General features: G+C 42.9%; 1 protein-coding gene across 2 annotated transcripts in view; it reads left to right on the forward strand.

Moving 5' to 3' along the window:
- GPCPD1 (glycerophosphocholine phosphodiesterase 1) overlaps positions 1 to 22,820 on the forward strand; it is an 85,801-nt gene that overhangs the window by 41,987 nt on the left and 20,994 nt on the right. For both annotated transcript variants that reach the window (XM_069768838.1, XM_069768839.1), the window contains exons 8-15: positions 3,594 to 3,837; positions 5,968 to 6,130; positions 7,828 to 7,960; positions 8,041 to 8,095; positions 11,811 to 11,903; positions 17,427 to 17,504; positions 20,661 to 20,700; positions 22,645 to 22,703. In XM_069768838.1, coding sequence (XP_069624939.1) covers positions 3,594 to 3,837; positions 5,968 to 6,130; positions 7,828 to 7,960; positions 8,041 to 8,095; positions 11,811 to 11,903; positions 17,427 to 17,504; positions 20,661 to 20,700; positions 22,645 to 22,703 — 865 coding nt within the window. The remainder of the gene's footprint in view (positions 1 to 3,593; positions 3,838 to 5,967; positions 6,131 to 7,827; positions 7,961 to 8,040; positions 8,096 to 11,810; positions 11,904 to 17,426; positions 17,505 to 20,660; positions 20,701 to 22,644; positions 22,704 to 22,820) is intronic.

The raw sequence follows: 22,820 nt of genomic DNA on the forward strand, positions 1-22,820 counted from the left end.
TTTTCTAAGTACCGCATATACTCGTGTATAAGCCGAGTTTTTCTGCATTTTTTTTTTGTGTGCTGAAAACACCTCCCTCGGCTTATACATGATTCATAGTCACAGAGGCAGAAGCTGGTGGCTGCGGCTAAAGCCCATGTCCGCTGCTAAAGAGAAATGAATATTCACTGCATTGGCAGTGAATATTAATTTCTCTTACAGCACGCACAGTTACAGCCGCAGCCGACATACCTTCCCTGCGCGCCCTCTCTGCATCTCCTTCTGGTGCTTGTCCTCCAGCCGAGCAGTCATGTGTCCCCCGCGCATTAAGGTAATGAATATTCACCTCTCTTCACTCCCATAGGCGTGGAGTGATCATTCATTACCTTAATGAGCAGGGACACGTGATCGCTCGGCCAGAAGAGCTGCTGGCACCGGAACGAGATGCAGCAATGGCGCGCAGGGAAGGTAAGTAGGATGTGTGTGTTTGTTGTTTTTTTTTTGTTTTTTTTTATTTATTTTTTTATAGCAACCACGTACAAGGAAAGGGAGGAGGGGACAGTGCATACTCGGCTTATACTCAAGTCAATTAGTTTTTGTGGCAAAATTAGGTGCGTCAGCTTATACTCTGGTCGACTTATACACTAGTATATACGGTAAATTTACATATTAAATTGTTGAAGTGTTCAACATTTATTTCACCCGCTGTATTTTATTTATTAAGTGCATTTAAAACATGAAATTAACTATCCTTTTCAAAATACAGGGTTTGTGTTCTGGTATAGCTTACAGTTTTATAGATATGCTTACACACCCAGAAATACACAAGATTACATTTTCCCAATGTTAACTTTATGAACCCCACAAGTATGGGGTGACCAGAGCGTCAATATGTCTTGTTGGGCCACAAAATATTTTTTATACTACGGCATTAGTCATGCACTAACAAACGAAGCTTTGAAAGACACTATCGGCTCTGCTACATGTGTGGTTTTGGTCAGTTTAATTAAATTAGAAGTGTTGGCCCCTGAAGAATTTTTATGGTGAAACCTGACATTTTGTTGGCCTCAAAATAATATAAAAAATGATCTGAAAAGTGTGCATTTTTTTTAAAAATAATCTAGAATTATACTTTCACGGTTTTCCCTCCAATTAAAATCATCATTCTATTCCATGTTTTAGCTTGTAAACCTTGGCTCATTATTAATCCTGCCACTTCCCTCTACTGTAAAAAGCTTCATTTGCCCTATTGAAGGGAATGGTGGTGGCTTTCTTTGTTATTCTCGGGTCTTCCCTGATTTGTGAAAGTGATATGTCCGTGTCATTGTAATGGCACATAGCGGATGGGACACGGCCTCTGTGCTGACTTTAGACAATCCAATCCTTCCTTTTGAGTTAGTGATCACATAGATAATTAATGACTAAATATTTTTTTAATTTTGTTTTGCTATACATGGAGTGTCAGTAAAAATCTTGTGGCCAATAGTCTTAAGCTAATGGAGCAGCCCCCCACTAACTGTACAAACAGCATTACCTACCACCAATATATAGCCCAATCTATTATATGCATCTGAACACAAAGATTTTGCCTTTCTATGAGAGAAGTTATGGTAATAAATTCTAAAGTGAATTTGTTTCTGCATTTTAAAAAAATATGAGTAAGATGCAAAGTAAATTTTGTTTTTGCTTTTGTGTAGGCCGACCTCACAAAATCTTAATGAAATGGGGCCCTGTCATGGTGAGGTCTGTGGGGGTCTTCTTGTCACCATTTTCTCTTCCTCATCTGAATGTATTTATATATCAGACAGGGAAGATAAAATTGCTGTGTGCATTCACAAGAGCCCCTTCAGATCTGTGTGGCACCCAGTTAAAGAAAACCTGTCCCAGTATTGTTCTACCTCATCGGAATCCAACATAATGTAGAGGCAGAGACCCTGATTCCAGGGATGTCGCTTATTTTACTGGCTGCAGCAGTTGTTATAGAATCTGAGCTCTGTATATCCAAGCCCATACCACTGATTGACAGCTTTCTGTTTACACTGTTCATAGGCAGAAAGCTGCTGATCATTGGTGGGGCTTGGGTTACAAAGGGCAGTTGACTAGGAGGCAGTATACACCTAGTTCTGTAGTGATCTCCTGTTAATAAAACACTGATTTTATTGAAAAAGCACAAAGCCCAGTAAGTGATACATCACTGGAATCAGACTCTAAGGCTATGTGCCCATGTTGCTGATTTCTGTGCGGATTTTTCCGCTCAATTTTTGAAAAATCCGCAGGTAAAACGCACTGCGTTTTACCACGCATTTCCTGCGTTTTTTTTTGTGCGGATTTACACCTGCGGATTCCTATTGAGCAGGTGTAAAATGCTGCGGAATCCGCACAAAGAATTGACATGCTGCGGAATAAACCGCAGCGATTCTGCACTGTATTTTCCGCAGCATGGGCACTGCGGATTTGGTTTTCCATAGGTTTACATGGTACATGGAAAACTGCTGCGGATCCGCAACGTGTGCACATACCCTAAATCATGCTGCTCTGATTACATGGCAAGTCATTTTAAGAAAAAATTTAATTCTGAGGATTTTCACACCTACCCAATAGGTATTACCTGGATTTTCAATTTAATTTTCAAATGCTATATCCATGTTTGCAACCATTTTTTGTTTTTAGCGCATTAAAAAAGAAAATGGTCTCAACGAATAATGTTCATGTTCTTATGAAGAGCTATGTGTCTCCATGGTAACAGACCACAAACAAGACCCCATGTAGTCTGATCCTGCAGCCCCCCGCTCTTCCCTCTGTCCCCTACTTCTTACTGACATACATGGAATGAAGGGGCTGCAGCACTTAGTGATTGGCTGTCTGCAGCACTGTCATCATTTGGGATCAGACCCTTACCGTATGATGGCATAGGACGGCTAAATGTCTTCCTTTTATGAGCAATATTCTTAGAACTATTTGCCAAGTTGCTTTGTTTTATGGGTGTTACAGAAGAAAAATAACAAATGGTTGTAGTGATGGATATAGCAATTAAACACTCTGAAAGGTCAAAATAATAAAACCCCTCTTGGTGCCGTTTTCTGCTTTATAATGTCCTCGATGTTCTTCATATAGACAGATAACGAGGACATGCCAGCTTGTGTAAAAACAAAGAAAACCCAATGCATAGGTAAGAAAATAAAATGAAACTCGTAGTAAGCATTTTGATTCTGCTGCGTTCCTACTAGACCTTGGATATTGAATGCAGCCGGTGGGCTTTGTCCCACCTAACCACACGTAACTTCTAGGTAACCGAAACGGATCCGCCTACTGGGCCCCCGGCCACTTTTTCTTTAAAGGGACCTTTATCACCCGATGGTGCATGGAATTATTTTTTAGAAAGTAAAGCTCAGCATTGTATGTTTTTATTCATTTTAATTTTCAAGGCAATTTTTTTTGCCTATTTTTTGCTTTTTTTTATGTAAGTGCATGAAGTGATGTGTATATTTATATATATTTATTTTTACAACAATCTGCATTTCGCACAGTACGTTCTTGCATTAGATCAATTATGCTGTGTATACAAAGATATCGTAGGCTTTGCAACCAATAACTTTTTTGCTTTGTGCTGACAGGGTGAAGTTGACATTTGGAGGCCTCGAAGAGGAGGGCGAAGATGAAGAACCAGAGAAACCACCTCCAATTCTCCTCCCAAAGATGGCCAGCACATTTGAAATCTCCTTAATAAGCAACGCCGAATTTGTGTCTCGGCACTCGCAGCCAGAATGTGGCTATGCCCTCCAGCCGGACAGGTGGTCTGAGTTCAGTGTGCACACCATGGAGCCTGATAATTTGGAACTACTTTTTGACTTTTTTGAAGTGAGTGTTTGATGATGATAGAGCGTTAATAACATGTGAAATATAGGGAGGCTGCTTTACCCTTCATGCTAGTAGTCCAATGGCTCCTGCTAATTGGATCTGTGAATTTAGTACTGTTAGTGATCCCTTAGATACAGCCATGTTTCTTTGTTACAGCTCCAAGGAATTCTCCTTTGCCCTTGAGTTCACAGGATCGCATTCTTTTTTTCCCCAAGTTATTTTCCAGCTCTTCAGAACCTGGACTGTGTAATGAGTACAGTTTTAACCCAAGATCCTGGGAAATTTATATCTATCGCTATATTGGTGACTTGCTACTTATTAAAGTCAGTTTTGTTGGTTAAAAATGAAAATGTCCTTCAATCGATCTACTGAAAAACCTCTTACAATATGCACAACATAAATATAATTAACATAAGAACTAAATATTAAGTGCTATGTTCTGTTTAATTTTCTTCATTTATTTAAAGGTAATCTGTCACCCAATTTTTCACCTATAAGCTGCGCCCACCGCCATCAGGGGCTTATCTACAGCATTCTGTAATGCTGTAGATAAGCCCCGATGTAACCTAAAAGATAAGAAAAACAAGTTAGATTATACTCACCCAGGGGTGGTCTGGTGCGGTTTGGGTCCGATGGGCGTCACGGGTCCAGGTCCGGCACCTCCCATCTTCATGCGATGACGTCCTCTTCTGATCTTCAGCTCCGGCGCAGGCGTACTTATCTGCCCTGTTGAGGGCAGAGTAAAGTACTGCAGTGCGCAGGGGCTGGGCCTCTCTGACCTTTCCCGGCACCTGCGCACTGCAGTACTTTGCCCTCAACAGGGCAGACAAAGTACGCCTGCGCCGGAGCGTGAAGACAAGAAGAGGACGTCATCGTAAGAAGATGGAAGTCCCCAAAACCGGACCTGTGACGCCCGATGGGCGAGTATAATCTAACTTGTTTTTCTCATCTTTCAGGTTACATCAGGGGGGGGGGGGGGGGGGCTTATCTACAGAATGCTGTAGATAAGCCCCTAATAGCGGTGACCGCAGCTTATATGCGAAAAATGAATATTGTAAATATATTCAAGTGCCTTGTTTGTCTGTAGAGGGGACTTTGTAGTTAATAATGTCCTGTGATTACAGCAGCCTCTGTGCTAATTCAAGCATTAAAGGGACTTTGGCAGCACAGAATGACTGTTCAAACCAAGTACGATCGCTTGGTGCATCATGGTGGGGCCAAACAGTTAAATACACCTTCTCGATTTCCATCTAACTCCTTCCTTCTCTCGCCAGAGCTGTCAATTAAAGAAGGGGGTGTAGAGTGAGGGAAAACAAGCAGGTGGGACGGTGTCTATAAATGATTGGCCCCGCCATGAAGCTCCGAGCGGTGGGACTCGGTTTGAGCAGTCGTTCTGTGTTGACAGTCCCTTTAGTCTCCAGCCTGCTCTGTGAAAGGAGTGTGACGGCACTGAACCATCCAGAGGTTGGGGAGATGTAACAAGGTTGTTCTACCAGCTTGTAGGAGCATTAACCCTGGCTGCAGCTCTCCTGTATCTGTAACATGGCCGACCACAGTAATTTCCCGTTGGAGAAGACATTTCTGTGACTGCCATATTCATCTGAATAGAGATTTCCACCAAAGCAATCCAGGTGTTTGATGTTGGTCTTGTTTGTGCAGTTTAAGGTGGCTTTTGTATAAGGCTAAGTTCACACTGGGCATTTTTTGCTGCATTTTTTAATGCTAATTTCTAGCTGCTTTTCACAGTGCCAGCAAAGCCTATGAGATTTCAGAAATCTCATGCACACACATTGTTTTTTTTGTCATCAGTATTTTGTGCTTGCTTTTTCTTTTTTTGGACAAAGAGCATGTCACTTCTTTCAGTGTTTTTTCTGTGTTTTTTAACTCATTGAATTGATTAAAAAAAAGGCTTGAAAAGCCGCACCAAAAACGCATGAAATCTTGCGTTTTTGCCATAGCTTCTTTCTTGCCAAGCACTCAGGTTTTGCTGCAGCAAAAACGCCCAGTGTGAACTTAGCCTTAAGGTGCCATTCTTAGTCCCTGCATTCATTCTTTCTGGAAGTGAATATTTTAATGTTTTTCTGCTATGTCATTAGTTATATAACCACGTTTTTGTGTGTGTTCTTACAGGAAGACTTGAGTGAGGCTGTGGTGCAGGGTGATGCCCTCCCCGGACATGTCGGCACAGCGTGCCTCTTGTCATCCACCATCATAGAGACAGGGAAAAGTAATGGGATCATCACACTCCCTATCATGAGCAGGAATGCCAGGCAGACTCTGGGAAAAGTAAGAGGTACGCTTCATTATGGATTACTAATGTTAAAAGGCTTGCATGTTTTCTTTTTTTGTTTTTACATTCTGGGCATCTTTTCCGTGGGAAATAGAAATCTGAAATTTCACACCTCAATCCTACACTGAGATTTGCAAAGAAACCACCAGTTTTACGGTCTGACATAATTACTATTCTGAACGAGTGAACAGCTTGTGGGATAGTGTGCTGGCTAATCAGCCATTAAAGAATAGTGAGTCAAATAATCTACGTTCTATAGAGGCTGAGCATGTTTCTGGCATGCACCTCAGTGTGCGCCTTGCCACAAATCTTACTCCAGTCAGTGACTGGAGTAAGATTTGTGGCGTAGGGACCACCGCTCATAAATTTGACAAGCAGTTGTCAGCATGCCCCCACCTCTGTTAGAGTAGGGCGAAAATGGCATGAAAACACCAAAAGTCTCAGTTTTGCAACTTTTCGAGGCTTCTTACACCAGAATCCTGGCATGAAAACTTTGATGATTGGGAACTAAATCTTTATTGAGAATTCTACAGGCAGAAACCATTTACCAGGCTGTTTAAAGGAATGGCCATCTTTGTCACATGGCTTTTAAACAAGTTGGTCTTCCCTTTAAATGAGTTATTCATTTTTACATTTTAATACCTCAAAGGCCTCCTTCAGAAATAACAAAAACATTATTACTTGCCGCCTGCCACTGCGGCATCGCCTCTGTTGCTTTTTACCAGTCTTTATGGACATGGCAGCACATAAACGCAATCTTGTTCTGTCTACCTCCTGTATCTCTGCTGTACCCAGTAATTGGCTGCAGCGGTCATAAACACAATGTCACCTCTGCAGCCATAAAGGTGAAAGGCAGAGGAGGCGGTAACAATACTACTAATAATACTAAGTAATGATATTACTTGACTGCAAAGGGGGGCTAAGTCATGTTTTTGCAACTTGTAAGGAGTGCAAGCCTTTGGGTAGTAAAGGCTGCAGTGTTTCAGAGTAAAACCTTCACACATGGACAAAATTGTTGGTACCCTTCTGTTAAAGTAAGAAAACTCACATTGGTAGCTGAAATAATCAACTAATGAAAATCGGACATTGCTTTTGAATTGTGGTTCCATTAAAAAAAAAAAAAAAAAAAAAAAAAAAACTAATGAAAATGGTCTGGACATAAATGATGGTAACCCATGAAAATAATTTGTCCTTGTAAAACTTGGGTGTGCAATGTAATAATGAAAAGAAAAAAAGAATATAATCGAATAATAGTGTATATCCTCAATAGGTACATCCTCTGTCAATATGAAAACTAACAAAACACAAGAAAAAGGGGCCTGACGGACACAAGGGACATGCATACAAATATTGTCAAAAAGAAAGATCGTAATATAAAATTAGCCTGTCTCTAAACTTCACAGGAGTACAAAGATGACAACCATGGGGGTCTTCAGGTAGGCCTCAGCTGACATGGTAAACAATCTGTGCCCTGTGATCACGTTGAAGTGATCTGATGGGATCGAACTTCATTTAAATGCCACTGTGGGAAAGTGAGAGCAGCATCTAATGGGTTAATAGCAGCAGCCAGAGCTGTAATATAGTCTGCAGCTACCGCAGGTTAACGAGTGATTAGCGACTTGTGGGCAAATGGTCAGGTCTACATGAGAAAATTTCAGGTAATGTGGTTGGTTGACTGTGATATATATTTTTTTCCGTAGTTGACTATATCCTCATAAAGCCAATAGCCGGTTATTCCTGTGACATGAGCAGCTCTTTCTGCAAGTACTGGAAGCCACGGACGCCACTTGATGTTGGACATAGGGGTGCTGGCAACTCTACAACAACTGCCAAGTAATTATTCTTCTTAACCGCGGTAATACTCTGACACATTATTTTACGTTTCCTTTCTAATTTACTTGATTGTTTTGTAGGATGGCGAAAATCCGAGAAAATACTGTAGCCTCTTTAAAAAGTGCCGCCAACCACGTAAGTGTGTGCTTTTTTCAAGGTTATTATTTCCATCTTGATCTTTAAAAAGTAATTCATGCCGGGGATAGATCGGTCGATCCCCTGTCTCCAGCAGGGCCAAATAAACCCCATGTATTTAAGGGCTTCTGGTAGATCACTACTCTATGTGGGAGGAAGGAAATAAAATTCACAGTTACTTTTTCTCTATAGCTAAGGCAGTTGGCACATATATGACTTGTCCCCTGTCACACTAGTCGCATTGATTTATAAATAACCAAACTATCAGCAAATATATTTGTTCAGGGCCGAGCAAAGGATGTGGGACCCAAGAGATATTGTAAAATTATTCAGTGTGGACTGTTGAACCTATTGAGAAGAAGAGTTTAGAAGAATATGGTAGTGACTGATGGGCACTCACTATTATACATACTGTATATCTTGGAAGACCTCCCATAAAACTTTATATTGAGTAAACCTATGTAAATGTATATTTAGTGTAATTCTGGTAATAAACTCACCGATCGGCATCTTCCCTGGTGTGCATCGGTTGTCATCTACTCCAACTTTACCGATCACTTTGGGGTCTGTGTGTGAGTTGGAATTCACTTTTACATTGAATGTCTATGGAGCGTTAGACCGAGGCTGGAATGCTAGAGACTCGCATGGGAAATGCAACTTCCGGCTTATACACATCCCAGCGAGCCAGAATAGATATCAGGTGACCCAGATGAGGACCGGCAAGGGAAGATCGGTGGGTATATTACTACATTACGTCTATGTTTAGTCAATGAAAAGTATCATGGGAGTGCTTGCTTCTATAAATGCTAAACTTCTGACTGCCTGCAGCCATATAAATGCTAAAATGCTGACTGCCTGCAGCCGCCACTAGGGTGAGCTTTACTGCATCTGAATTTATACAACTCCCATTCATTTTCATAATCCAGACCTATGCAGTAAGCTCAACATATCCTTAGTGATGCCTTTAAAGGGTCACCTGATTCATATTGCCCAATCCACGGGCAGCATGAATCAGAGCCTGGATGCACAATGGGAGCCAGGTATATTTTTCTCTGAAGCGCTTTGGCACTCTGTGCTTTTAAAGAGAACCTGTCGCCCCCAAAATCGAAGGTGAGTAAGCCCACCGGCACCATGGGCTTATGTACTACATTCTGTAATGCTGTAGATAAGCCCCCGATGTATCCTGAAAGATGAGGAAAAGAGGTTAGATTATACTCACCCAGGGGCAGTCCCGGTTCTGTTGTGGTCCGATGGGCGTCGCGGTCCTGGGCCTGCCATCTTCATACGATGACGTCCTCTTCTTGTCTTCACGCTGCTGCTCCAACGCAGGCGTACTTTATTTGCCCTGTTGAGGGCAGAGCAAAGTACTGCAGTGCGCAGGCGCCGGGAAAGGTCAGAGAGGCCCAGCGCTTGCGCACTGCAGTACTTTGCTCTGCCCTCAACAGGGCAAATAAAGAACGCCTGCGCCGGAGCCGGAGCGTGAAGACAAGAGGATGTCATCGTATGAAGATGGGAGGCCCCGGACCGGACCCCGACGCCCATTGGATTGGACCCCCCCTTCCAGGTAAGTATAATTTAACGTCTTTTTCTCCTATTTCAGGATACATCGGGGGCTTATCTGCAGCATTGCAGAATTCTGTAGATAAGCCCCTGATGCCGGTGGGCTTAGCTCACCTTCGATTTTGGGGGTGACATGTTCCCTTTAAAGATGCTGCCCTTCCCAGCGCCGCTCTAGTTGTATGATGGGTTTTTTTGCATACTGATAGACCTGTCAGTCACTTTTAACAGCGCTGGGAAGAGCCGGCCATGGGTGTTGCTGGACTAGTCTGATCTCCAGCTATGGACCGTTTAAAGTATATACTCTCTGAAATGCCGAGCGTTTCAGAGAAGAATATACCGGGCTATAATCATGCAGCCGGGCTGCCAATCATGCTACACGCGGTTCTTGCAGCTTGAATCCTGTAACGGGTTCCCTTTAAGAAGCACTGTGTTACTGTACACGCCCTAATATCTTTTGTTTTTTCCAATCATTGGCAGTCTGCTTTAAACTGAATGGCCTCTTGGTGACCCTGTGAATGCATCTAATTGTACTGGTGTTTTTCAGCTATGGCTTCCATTTCTAAGTGGCAGACTCTTGATAGAGCAGGGACGGGGCCAGGAATCGCCTCCAGCTCGATCTGCCTCTTAGGTTATGGGTGGATAAGAGACTGATGTCTTGGATCTCCCTCACTCACCAAATACATTGTTCTGGCAATAGATGATTATTAGCACTGACTTCCTAATACCGAAGTCTCAGTCTGGTTCTCTGTATTCTCTTTGAAGGAACAAACCCTACATTAATGCTTTTTAAGGGAATAATGTTGAAATGTTCATCTTGTATTGCTTCGCTGTTACTAACTTGCGGTCCTGAGACCTCCAGCAATTAATCACAAATCTGCTCTGCACAGGAGGGTGAGGCGCTGAGCTCCTGCATGAGCGTGCTGCAGGGTGAGGTGCGAGCTCAAGGTGCAGACTGCTCTGTGTGCACAGTGACGCTGGGGCTTAGGGTTTCTGCTTCATGGCAGGCATGTCACTCTCCACAGGGAGAGACATTACCCCTTAGGGTATGTGCACACGTTGCGGATTTTGCTGCGGATCCGCAGCAGTTTCCCATGAGTTTACAGTACAATGTAAACCTATGGGAAACGAAATCCGCAGTGCACATGCTGCGGAAAAAAACGCGCGGAAACGCAGCATTTTATTTTCCGCAGCATGTCAATTCGTTGTGCGGAATCCGCAGCATTTTTACACCTGCTCCAATAGAAAACTGCAGATGTAAAACCGCAGTGGAATCCGCAATAGAAAACGTGATAAATCCGCCGGAAAAACCGCAGCGGTTTTGCACTGCGGATTTATCAAATCTGCTGCGGAAAAATCCGCAGAGGAGTTTTTTACGTGTGCACATACCCTTAGACCCCAGACAGAGGCCTCTCACACAGCCAAATCAGATCTCATTCTTTTGCACTGAGGAGGGACAATACCCCCAAACACTATGTCTGCAAATTGAGATACTGGTTTAGCTTATATATGAAGTCATACGGCAAGACTTGTTAAAGAAGCCCTCCTCCTATCAAAGTGTTTATGCTCTTAATTTTTTGCAATCATCATATTATATAGCGCTGTGTACTTACAATTGCTAATTTTGCCTTTCTACGCAACGAACTAGTCTTCCCCATGCATTTATCATTCCCCTCTTCATCTCCTGCCTCAGCTGCTCCTTCCTCCCCCGTTCATGACTTTTGCGGTGACTCATGACTCGTACAGGGAAAAATTACCTCCTGTTTCTACATACAGCTTAGAAGGATTCAGCTAGTCAGTGTTTAATCACATGATGTCATAGGCCTAATGGAAAACAGAAGAATTAGCCGGGAAGAAAGGCAAAATGAGCAATTGTAAGTACACAGTGCTATATAGAAAGGTGACTGAAATATATTAAGAGGATAAAAACTTTGATATTGACTTTTAGGATTGCTGCTTCGAATAGGTGGCACTAGAGTTCAAGTCCTCTTCCGTTCTGAAGTGTGCTACAAAGGAGATTACGAAGTGATAAAAGTTCCCTCGATTCTTAGAGTAGCACAAATGTTGGGGAGGACCTGTAGTAACAACATTGTGTTTATTACACATTAATAAGGCAGAAAAGGCACAAATGTTTTTGTTTTTTTAACTCCCCGTCCAGGGCGCTGCGTTTGTTGAGTTTGATGTCCATCTTTCCAAGGATCTTGTTCCAGTGATCTATCATGATCTCACGTGCTGTATGTCCATGAAAAAGGTAAATGCATTGATTTCTTTACATCTGAACCCTCTCGCCGCCATATTAGTGCCGGGTTGGTATAACACACTGTTTATAGGACCAGATTGCAGAACTGACCCTAGCGTTGAGGGGTGCAAGGAACTAGGACTGTACAGGAAATACATTTGGCCGTATTGATATCAGTCTGCTGGATTTTCTCCATGCCCCTGTAGCGAACCGTTCTTGAAAAAATCTTCCTGAGAACAAAAGTTAATTTCCTGTTGAAGTTCTTCCATTTTTGTCTGGCAAATAGATGAGGCCAAAGGGGGTGCGGTTGCTTTACACTATTTAAGGAAAGAGGACAAATCCTTGATGTGCTGGGGCACATGTAGAATAATTGTGTATTTCTCAGTTTCTTTCTATATGAGACATTCTAATTTAAAAAAAAAAAAAAGGAATTTTTTGTTCGGCGATATGATAATAAAGCATAGTTTTTTGCCTTTTTTACAGTGTTCACTGAAGGTGTTAACTAGTGGGAGTTTTATAGGTCGGGTCGTTCCAGATGGGGCAATACCAAATATGTGTACTTTTTTATTATCTACTATATAATTGTCTGAGGGTCACTTCTGTCTGTCTGTGTTTCTGTCTGTCCTGTCACGGATATTCATTGGTCGCGGCGGCGTCTGTCTGTCATGGAATCCAAGTCGCTGATTGGTCTCGCCAGCTGCCTGTCATGGCTGCCGCGACCAATCAGCGATGACCACAGTCTGATTAGTCCCTCCCTACTCCCCTGCAGTCAGTGCCCGGCGCCCGCTCCATACTCCCAGCAGTCACCGCTCACACAGGGTTAATGCCAGCGGTAACAGACCGCGTTATGCCGCGGGTAACTCACTCCGTTACCGCTGCTATTAACCCTGTGTGACCAAGTTTTTACTATTGATGCTGCCTATGCAGCGTCAATAGTAAAAAGATCTAATGTTAAAAAAATAAAAAATCATTATCCTCGCCTTCCGCCGCCTTTCCTGCTCCTCGCGACGCAAGGATGGTATGCGACAAGGACCTGCCATGATGTCACGGTCATGTGACCGCAACGTCATCACAGGTCCTGCGCTGGGACCGGAAGCTGCTGAGTGCACCGCACACAGGCGACATGACTACAAGGGCTCCCTCGGAAGGTGAGTGTATGTTTATTTTTTATTTTTTAACCTGTGACATACGTGGCTGGGCAATATACTACATGACTGGGCAGTATACTACGTGGTTCTGTGCTGTATACTACGTCACTGGGCAATATACTACGTGGCTCTTTGCTGTATACCACGTGGCTGGGCAATGTACCACGTGGCTGGGCAATGTACTACGTGGACATGCATATTCTAGAATACCCGATGCGTTATAATCGGGCTACCATCTAGTAAACTATATAAATGTGGTATCACTGAAATCGTACTGACTTGAAGAATTAAGTTGCCGTATCAACTTTACAATGTGCGGAACGGCATTAAAAAAAATCCTGAATTTCTGGTTTTTGTTTATTCTGCCTCCCAAAAATCAGAATAGAAAGCAATGTCATGTGCCCAAAAATGGTACTGATAAAAACGTCAACTTGTCCTGCAAAAGAGAAGCCCTCACATGACTGTCAGCCAAAATATGGAAGAATTATAGCTCTCAAAATATGGCGATGCAATAAAAAGTATCTTTTAGTGTGTGACAGCAGCCAAATATAAAAACCCGATATAAATCTGATATCATTCTAATCGCACCGACCCGAGGAATAAAATTGTCTAATCACTAATACCACATGAGGAACGGCGTAAAAAATTAAATAAATTCTTCACCTTCTGTTGGATTTTTTTCATTCTGACTTCCAAGGAGCGCAGCAAGGCTCGGCAGACATCTATCCTGAGCTCTGCGCTGAGCACTTACACCGGGGTTTCCTCGTAAATATCCAAAAAAAACCTTATTCAGATGGAACCCCCGGGGGAACATTCCCTATAATGAGGCACCGTGAACGACGTCTGGCCGCCTATGATCCGGCGAGGTCCATCCTTTTAGGTGTGCATGAAAGTGTAGTCGACCACAATTTTGTGCACTTCTGAAATGGACACCGCAAAGCAAAGGCCAGATGGAGTCCAGAGTAACTCTGCTGCCTCATTATAGGGAATGGATCCCTCGGGGCTTTCCTCCAAATTACTTCAATCTGAGATTTAGATGTAAACCCAGATGTAAGTGCTCAGCCTAGATCGCCGGATAACTGCGATCCAAAATGTTGTGTAAAATGTTCTGTACAAAAGATTCAAATCGATCCACAGAAAAAGCAATTCCCCACTTACGTCCTTCATCTGTTAACGGAAGGGTTTGGAAAATCAAAATGGCTCCTCGCCTCCAAAACAAATTCAGAAAATTCTACACTTCCAAATACCCCCCTCCCTTCTGAGCCCCAGTGTGCCTAAACCACATTTACTGTCCATATGTTTGGCATTTCGGTAGTGATGAGAGCCCGCCTAATGTACAGGTGCATGTCTCCAGAATCATAAGCTGGGCACTACCACATACTAGTGACTGAGGACTACAACATACGGGCACCACAATGTGAGTTTGCAATTTTCACTTGGCAACATCCACTGCTGCTTGTTTCTGGACCCACGGTCAAAATCATGACTACACATGTAGATAAATTCCCAAAGGGGTATCATTTACAAAATGGGGTCACTTTAGGGGGGATTCTGCTCTTCCAGCACTTAGGGGCTCTGTATATGGAGTCCACAAACTATTCTAGCAAAATCAGCACTCCAGGGGTAAAATAGCTCTCCATCCCTCCCGAGTCTCGCCATGTGGCTAAGCAGTATTGTACAGCGACATATGGGATATTGGTGTACTCGGGAGAAATTGCACTATAAATTTTAGGGTCCATTTTCACCTGTTAACTTTGTGAAAAAAAATGGGGGCTAAAAACATTTTTTGTGGGGAAAAAAATGTTTTATTTTGTTTGTTTTTTTTATTTTCATGGCTCAATGTTAACTTCTGTGAATCACCTGGGAGTTCAAGGTGCTCACCACATATCTAGATAAGCTCCCTGAGGAGTCTAGTTTCCAAACTGGTGTCGCTTGTGGGGGGTTCTACTGTTTGGCCACTCCAGAAGCTCTCCAAACGTGACATGACACCTGCAGAACATTCCATCAACATCTGCATTCCAAAATGTCACTCTTTCCATTCTGAGCCTTACTATATAAAACCATAGTTTTCTTCCACATCTTGGGTATTTGTGTACTCAGGAACAATTTCATAATAGATTTTATGCTGCAATTTCTACTGTTACCCTAGTGAAAATGTAAAATTTGGGGCTAAAAACACTTTTGTGTGAAAAATGTTTTTTGTTTTTTTTAAAATAGATTTTGACATCTCAACATCACAAACTTTTGTGAAGCACCTGGGTGTTCATGCTGCTCACCACACATCTAGATAAGTTCCCTGAGGGGTCTAGTTTCCAAACTTGTGTCACTTGTGGGTGGTTTCAACTGTTCAGGCGCATCAGAGGCTTTCCAAACATGACATCTTCTACTTACTCCAGCAAATTTTGCAGTCAAATGGCGCTCTTTCCCTTCCGTGCACTGCCATGTGCCCAAACAGTAAGGCCATGTTCACACAGTGCGTTTTTTACCGCGGAACCGCGGCGGTTTTGCCGCTGCGGTTCCGCAGCTGTTTTCCATGCAGGGTACAGTACACTGTACCCTATGGAAAACAGGACACACTGTGCACATGGTCCGGAAATTGTAAAAAAAAAGACGCGCTGAATAGCTCCCGGAAAAAAGGAGCATGTCAATTCTTTTTCCGGAGCCGCAGCGGTTCTGCACCCATAGACCTCCATTGTGAGGTCCAAACCGCAGTAAAACCCGCAGATCAAAAATATATCTGCGGGTTTTACTGCGGTTTGATGTGCAGAACCGCTGCAGCAGGAAGTGCGGGGAGCGGGCGGAAGTGCGTGGGCGGAGTGTGGCTGCCCCCCCCGTGTTCCGATCCCGCCCCCCCGTGCTCCGATGCCCCCCCCCAGTGCTCCGATGCCCCCCCCCAGTGCTCTGATGCCCCCCCCGTGCCCTAATCTCCCCCCCTTATACTCACCCGGCGTCCCGGTGTCCGTCCGGCCGTCTTCTCCCTGGGCGCCGCCATCTTGCAAAATGGCGGGCGCATGCGCAGTGCGCCCGCCGAATCTGCCGGCCGGCAGATTCGTTCCAAAGTGCATTTTGATCACTGAGATATAACCTATCTCAGTGATCAAAATAAAAAAAATAGTAAATGACACCCCCCCCCCCCCTTTGTCACCCCCATAGGTAGGGACAATAAAAAAAATAAAGAATTTTTTTTTTTTTTTTCACTAAGGTTAGAATAGGGGTAGGGGTAGGGTTAGGGGTAGGGTTAGGGTTAGGGGTAGGGTTAGGGGTAGGGTTAGGGGTAGGGTTAGGGGTAGGGTTAGGGTTAGGGGTAGGGTTAGGGTTAGGGGTAGGGTTAGGGGTAGGGGTAGGGTTAGGGGTAGGGTTAGGGGTAGGGTTAGGGTATTTTCAGCCATTTTAACCCTAAAAAAATTCCTAGAAAACACACAGACTCTGGCTAGAAAACTGCATCAAAAAAACGCATCAAAAAACGCATCAAAAACGGACCAAAAAAGGACCAAAAAAAGGACCTGCGTTTTCTGCCAAGAGCTGCAGTTTTTTTTAAAAACAGTCAGGAAAAAAAAAAGGATGGAAATCCTGAACGTGTGAACATACCCTAATTGTCCCCCACCTATGAGGTATTGGCTTACTCAGGAGAAATTGCACAACAAATTTTTTGGGTCCATTTTTTTTCTGTAGCGGAAAAAAAATGGCTCTAAAGTTAAAATTTTTGTTCATTTTTTTTCCTTCCACATTCCATTAATTCCTGTGAAGCACCTGAAGGGTTAATAATCTTCTTGAATGTGGTTTTGAACATCTTGAGGGGGGTGCAGTTTTTAGAATGGTGTCCCTTTTGGGTATTTTTTGTCAAATAGACCACGCAGTCACTTCAAATGTGATGTGGTCCCTAAAAAAAAAAAAAATGGTTTTGTAAATTTTGTTGGAGAAATGATAAATCGCTGGTCCACATTTAACCCTTATTTATAACTTCCTAACAAAATTGTTTCAAAAGTTGTGCTTATGTAAAGTAGACATATGGAAAATGTTATTTATTATTTTGTGTGACATACTGTAACTGATTTAAGAGCATAAAAATTGAAAGTTTAAAAATTGCTAAATTGTCACCAAATTTCCAATATTTTCACAAATGTCATTTCAAACAAATTTTGCCACTAACATCAAGTACAATAACTCACGAGAAAAAAGTCTCAGAATAGGTGGGATCTGAGGAAGAGTTCCACAGTTATAACCACATAAAGTGACACTGGTCAGAATTAAAAAATTTGGCCTGGTCAGGAAAGTGAAATACCACACACAGCCGACTGGTTTCTTTTTAGAAAAAGCAGTGATATATGGCTGTGTATGTATAATAGTGTGTGTGTTTAATATAATATTTTTTTAATTTTCTGTGCAGAAAGCGAATGCCTCAACTGTAGAGCTATTTGAGATTCCTGTGAAGGAGCTCTCGTATGACCAGCTTCAGTTATTAAAGGTACTTTTCTGCTTTGTAACACTTTCATTAACTACAGTTGAAACCTGAAGTTTACATACACTATACAAAGACACACATGCATGTTTGTAAGGATCTGAGGTTGGACGTTATAAAAATCGCCTAGGCAGGTTAGCGATTCAATTATTTTTTTATTCCATACTTCCATGGTTGCACAACAAATCCAGGTAGATTGTCCACATACAATGTCCGTAGTCCACAAATTCCCAATCTGAGATCGGTAGTTCACTGGCCCAGTACCAGGTGATACCCACTGTCTCCCAACTTTTTGTTGGCTCACAGTTTTTGATATCTCTAGGGGGTACAGTGTATAGTCACAGCCTATATTCCTCCAGATGATGGATATCACCACCGTAGCTCATGGATACCCCTCCAGCCAGCAACCGGTCTCCAGAACTCCATAGATCATCCATCTCCGCTTGGATCCTCTCCCTTTGAAGTCCCTCCAACAACTGCCTGAATCAACCCTAGTGTCTTTTTCTCCTTCCACCTTAACCGTTTTCCTTTAGCTCACAGAACATATTGGGACTGCTTGTGAGACTCCCCGTGGTGACTGCTCCCCTGGGTCTACTATCCCCAACCACACAATGGGCCTAGGGTTGGGAGTACAATGGGGGTGAGACATTGATACAGATGAGATTGATAGTCTGGCCCTAGGTATACATAAGGTCCAACCTGCACGCCTTTCTCTGCTTGCTGTCACTGAATAGAAACGTTGGTTTCTGAGGATGAGCTGACGAGCAAGCAAATAATTAATAAAACACATCGAGCAAATTAACTATTAAATTACAATATTGATGTAATGGGTGGTCTGTGCTGGAAAAGTCTGTTATCTCTTGGAGCTGTGTACTTCGCTATATGTCCACTCGTCCTATAGTCTTTAATAAGCGGCCTTCTCCTCACAATGTTTTTCTCAATATGTGACATAAAATCAGAATAAACCTTTCCTGTTTTCGGTCAGTTAGGATTACCGTTATTATTTGCCAAATGCCAGAATAATGAGAGCGAGAGAATGTTTTAAGCATTTTTATTACTTACTGCAAAGTCAAAAGTTTCTCATTATTCTGGCATTTGGCAAATATTAATAATTATGTTAATCCTAATTGACCTAAAACCGGAAAGGTTTATTCTGCTTTCATGTCATATATTGAGAAAAACCTGCAGCTGTGTCTTTTTATAAAGTGTATGTAAACTTCTGGTTTTAACAGTATATGCAGGCGGCTTATTTGTTTGTCGTGTGACTATTTTAATCATGGCCAGAATGAAATCCTGACAGGCTCCCTCGTTACAGAAGTATGTTTTACTAAAAAAAATAAAAACTGGAAGATGTGTCTGCTGAGCGACTCTACTCCCGTCTTTAAAGGGAACCTGTCAGCAGATTTTGCCGCTATAAGATGCAGCCACCCCCTTATCTACAGCATTCTATAATGCTGTAGATAAGCGCCCGGTCTGACCTGCAAGTGAAGAAAAAGAAGTTATATTATACTCACCTGGGGGAGGTCCGGTCCAATGGATGTCGCTGGTCCGGGTCCGGCGCCTCCCATCTTCTTGCGATACCGGCCTCCTGCTTCTTCATGGCTCCCCGGCATGGCACTCCTGCGCAGGCATACTTATCTGCCCTGTTGAGGGCAGAGCAAAGTACAGCGGCACTGGGAAGGGTCAGAGAGGCTCAGCACCTGCGCACTGCAGTACTTTCACTCGGCCCTTAACAGGGCAAATCAGTACGCCTGCAAAGGAGCGCCAATGCCAGGGAGCGATGAAGAAGCAGGAGGGCGGCATCACAAGAAGATGGGAGGTCCCGGACCTGTGACACCCATCGGACCGGACCACCCCCCTCAGGTCGGATCAGGGGCTTATCTACCGCATTATAGAATGCTGTAGATAAGCTCTGAAAGGCAGTGGCCGCATCTTATAGCGGCAAATCTGCTGACAGGTTCCCTTTAAGAGAACCAGTCATGCCGCACAACACTAATAAGCTGCAGATATGTGGTTAGTTTGTGCGTTAATAAGGTATCTGCCCTATTGAAAGTTCAGTACCCAGTAGACAATGGACTTCATTCCTCTCGGGAGCTGTCTGTTCTCAGTCATGCAGGTGTTCAGGTGCGGCTACAGTCACCACTGACAGCGCGCTCTGGTACTGTGACAGCCACCTGTCAAAGTCCTGGTACATGCTTATAGCTGCCGCTCACAATGCTGTAAGGTGTGACTGTCGCCTCTGGGTACATCTGTATTACTGAATGCTGGTGGCTCCCAAGAGTGATAAAGTTCATATTCTCCCAAGTGCCGCACTTTCGGTACAGCAGTCAGGCATCTTCATAATACCATTAACCTGTTATGCTAGTGTAGCAGCTCACTCAGGAAAATGGATAACACACTAAAAGCAGCAACTGACCCTGCTCATTCTTGTATAGACTAGAGATCCTGACCCCGCAGTCCTTATGGGTTTCTTCGTGAGTTGAGACAGCCCTAACCACAGACTAGACGATTACAACTCAGACCTATGCTTGTCTGAGAGACCATCGAGCGCTTCACGTTCCTCCTAAAGAACCGGAGTGCAAATTACCTACAGAAGGGAAAGTGTACGGAAATGAAAGAGATCCTAGAGTGAGCAAATCAAACTGTGAAATACAAAATAAAAGATGAAGTCTGTACTGTTAGAAAATATGCTGCCTACTTCCTAATTGGAAACAGAAAATAGGTGCAGGATAAAGAACATGAACATCAGAGAAACCCTAGCTGGTCTTTCACTGAGTCCAACTCGTCCAACTGAGACCATCACCAGCAGTAAATACCAGTGGTGGGAAAGTATATAAGGCTGCACCCGAAAGGTGATGGGTCAGACAAATGAGTAAATGAAAACACCTGTTACCCTAAAAAGTCTGAAGCAAGGATAACAGAAACTAAACAACCGGAGAACAAGTGTATCTGCTGTGGCTCGGCGGACAGAGAACCAGACGACAAAGCACAGGCTCAAGGGTTCGAACACAGATGCATGACAACCTGCAGACTAACCTTCCCTTCACGGTAAAAGGAGGATTATCAAGAATACTCTGAGTTAAAAATCTCCCTCCTTTAAACATTACAGCAGTAACATATTTATAAATTCACATCCTTACAATCCTTTTGTTTTTTTTCCAGCTTGCTCATGTGACTGCTCTAAAGTTACAAGATCATTCTGGTATGTAGATGTCACATATTAAGAGGGTTGTACCAAGTTAATAAGTTAACCCCTAACCTGTGAAAATGGGATAACTTAATAATCGTTAGGGGTCCAGCTGCTATGACCACATCTAATCTTGAGAATGGGGCCCTGAAGAGCTACTTCCAAATGGAGCAGGGGTCGAGCATGCGCACCAATGCTGCATTCATTGAGACTGCTGGAAATTGCCAACTACAGCACTGCTCTATCGATGGCCGTCCCATAGAGAATGAATGTGTGCCTGCTCAACCTCTGCTCAGACAGGCCCCTCGGTTATTGCTATGACTGTTCATCCACATGAAGGTGCAATAAAGAGCATTACATTGTTATGGTGAATCATTTTCTTTCCCCCAGGTTTTCAATTTCAGTTTACACGTGCAACACATTTTATTATCTTTAAAGGGAACCTATCACTTTGGATAACCATATTTACCCGCAGATTTAGGGACAGTGTGCAGGTCAGTGGGGTTAGAAAGGAGTCCGACCACTACTGAAAATGCGGCTCCCTAGAGAAAATGAACTTTCGGGTATACAGGTTTGCTGACATGGCTACAGACACTGAGTGGCAGTAGTAAGCGGACTCCGGATCTTCGACTGACGGCGGCTGGCTCCGCACTCATACACTGCAGACCGAGCGGTCAATTAGAGTTCTGGGCGTGCTTACAGCCGCCATGAGCAGTGACTGTAGTCACGCTTTCAGTCATACAGGAGGCATGATTGAAACCAGAGGGTTAATTTTCTCCCATCAGCCGGGCTTTCAGTACCTTTCTAATGCCATTTACCTGCGGGTTAACCCTATACCTGCAGGTTAATAGTGGTAGAAAGGTGCCACAGGTAAACAATACATGCATAATACTGAAGTTTGGTAAACTACTGACAAGTCATCTAGGGCAGCTTATTATCCTGCACCAGTAAATCAGAGGAAGCGAAAAAACGACTACCATCAAGCATATGTTTGTTTCTTCTTTTTTTTTTTTTAGGGTTAAAAAAAAAGAACTTTATACCCAAATAAACATAATATTTTCATATTAATTATAAATTAAGACAGGTGATAAAGGCGCGGGTTATGTCCTTTTGGGTTTTTTACAGAATGTATGTTTCTGTGTTTGTGTTCAGCATTGCCATCATGAGTAATTTGTGCACCAAGTCATGTGGCATGCTTTATCTAACCAGCCGTGACTCATACCATAGCTGGTCTGCAAACAAGCCTCTCCCCAACACGGCAAGATGACATCACCTTCTCCTTCACTAAAGAAATTGGTGCAAGATCAAGGCAAACATGACCAGCTCTGCAAGGGTGAATTAAGAGATTTTCTTCTCTTAATTCTCCAGATGATGATTGAAATATGATATTCTCCCCATGCGGATTACCCGGCTAGGAACTGAGATTTAATTGCAGACCTTGCTCTCATATTGAGCCAGTGTATATTATTCAGCTTTAAAGGGTCATCTTGTTAAGAAAACCTGTTTTCAAGTATTATATTATGAGTTTCTGAATTAAAGGGGTTGGATAGGTGACAAGTTGCTGATTGATAGCAGTCCCATTGGTTGGAACCTGAGCAATTTTGAGAACGGGACTAATAAGACCCCTGATTTGAGTACAGCAATAGTAGAGTATCATTCCATGCATTGTCTATGGGACTTAATGAGTGTCAAGCTCTGTACTTGGCTATGTCTGTCAGTCCCATAGACAATGGAGCGGTGATGCAGTATCTCATTAGTTTCAGGTTATTTCTCAAATTCTGAACTCACAAGTGAGAGGACAGAAAAAAAATGTTTCTCATTGTCCACTATGTAACATACTCAACCAACATTTAGTTAATTTCTATTCTGTTTTTTGATTATGTTGATTTCTCTCGAAGTTTCATCAATTTTTTTTCAAAATATTATTGTAACTTTTATACTCGTAATCTTTACTTGCAGATTCCACTGAAGATGAATGCTCTGTATCCGACAATCAGCCTTTTCCTTCCCTCCAGACGGTAAAGATTTTATTCTATTTAAGGTCAACACTTCAGAATAGAAATGATGAGTGTGAAATATACACATATATATGTAGAAAATGACTTCTTATCAGTAGTCGTCGGCTTTGTACGCCA

Source organism: Ranitomeya imitator, chromosome 5 (assembly GCF_032444005.1).
Source record: "Ranitomeya imitator isolate aRanImi1 chromosome 5, aRanImi1.pri, whole genome shotgun sequence".
In the NCBI taxonomy this organism is placed as follows: domain Eukaryota; kingdom Metazoa; phylum Chordata; class Amphibia; order Anura; family Dendrobatidae; genus Ranitomeya; species Ranitomeya imitator.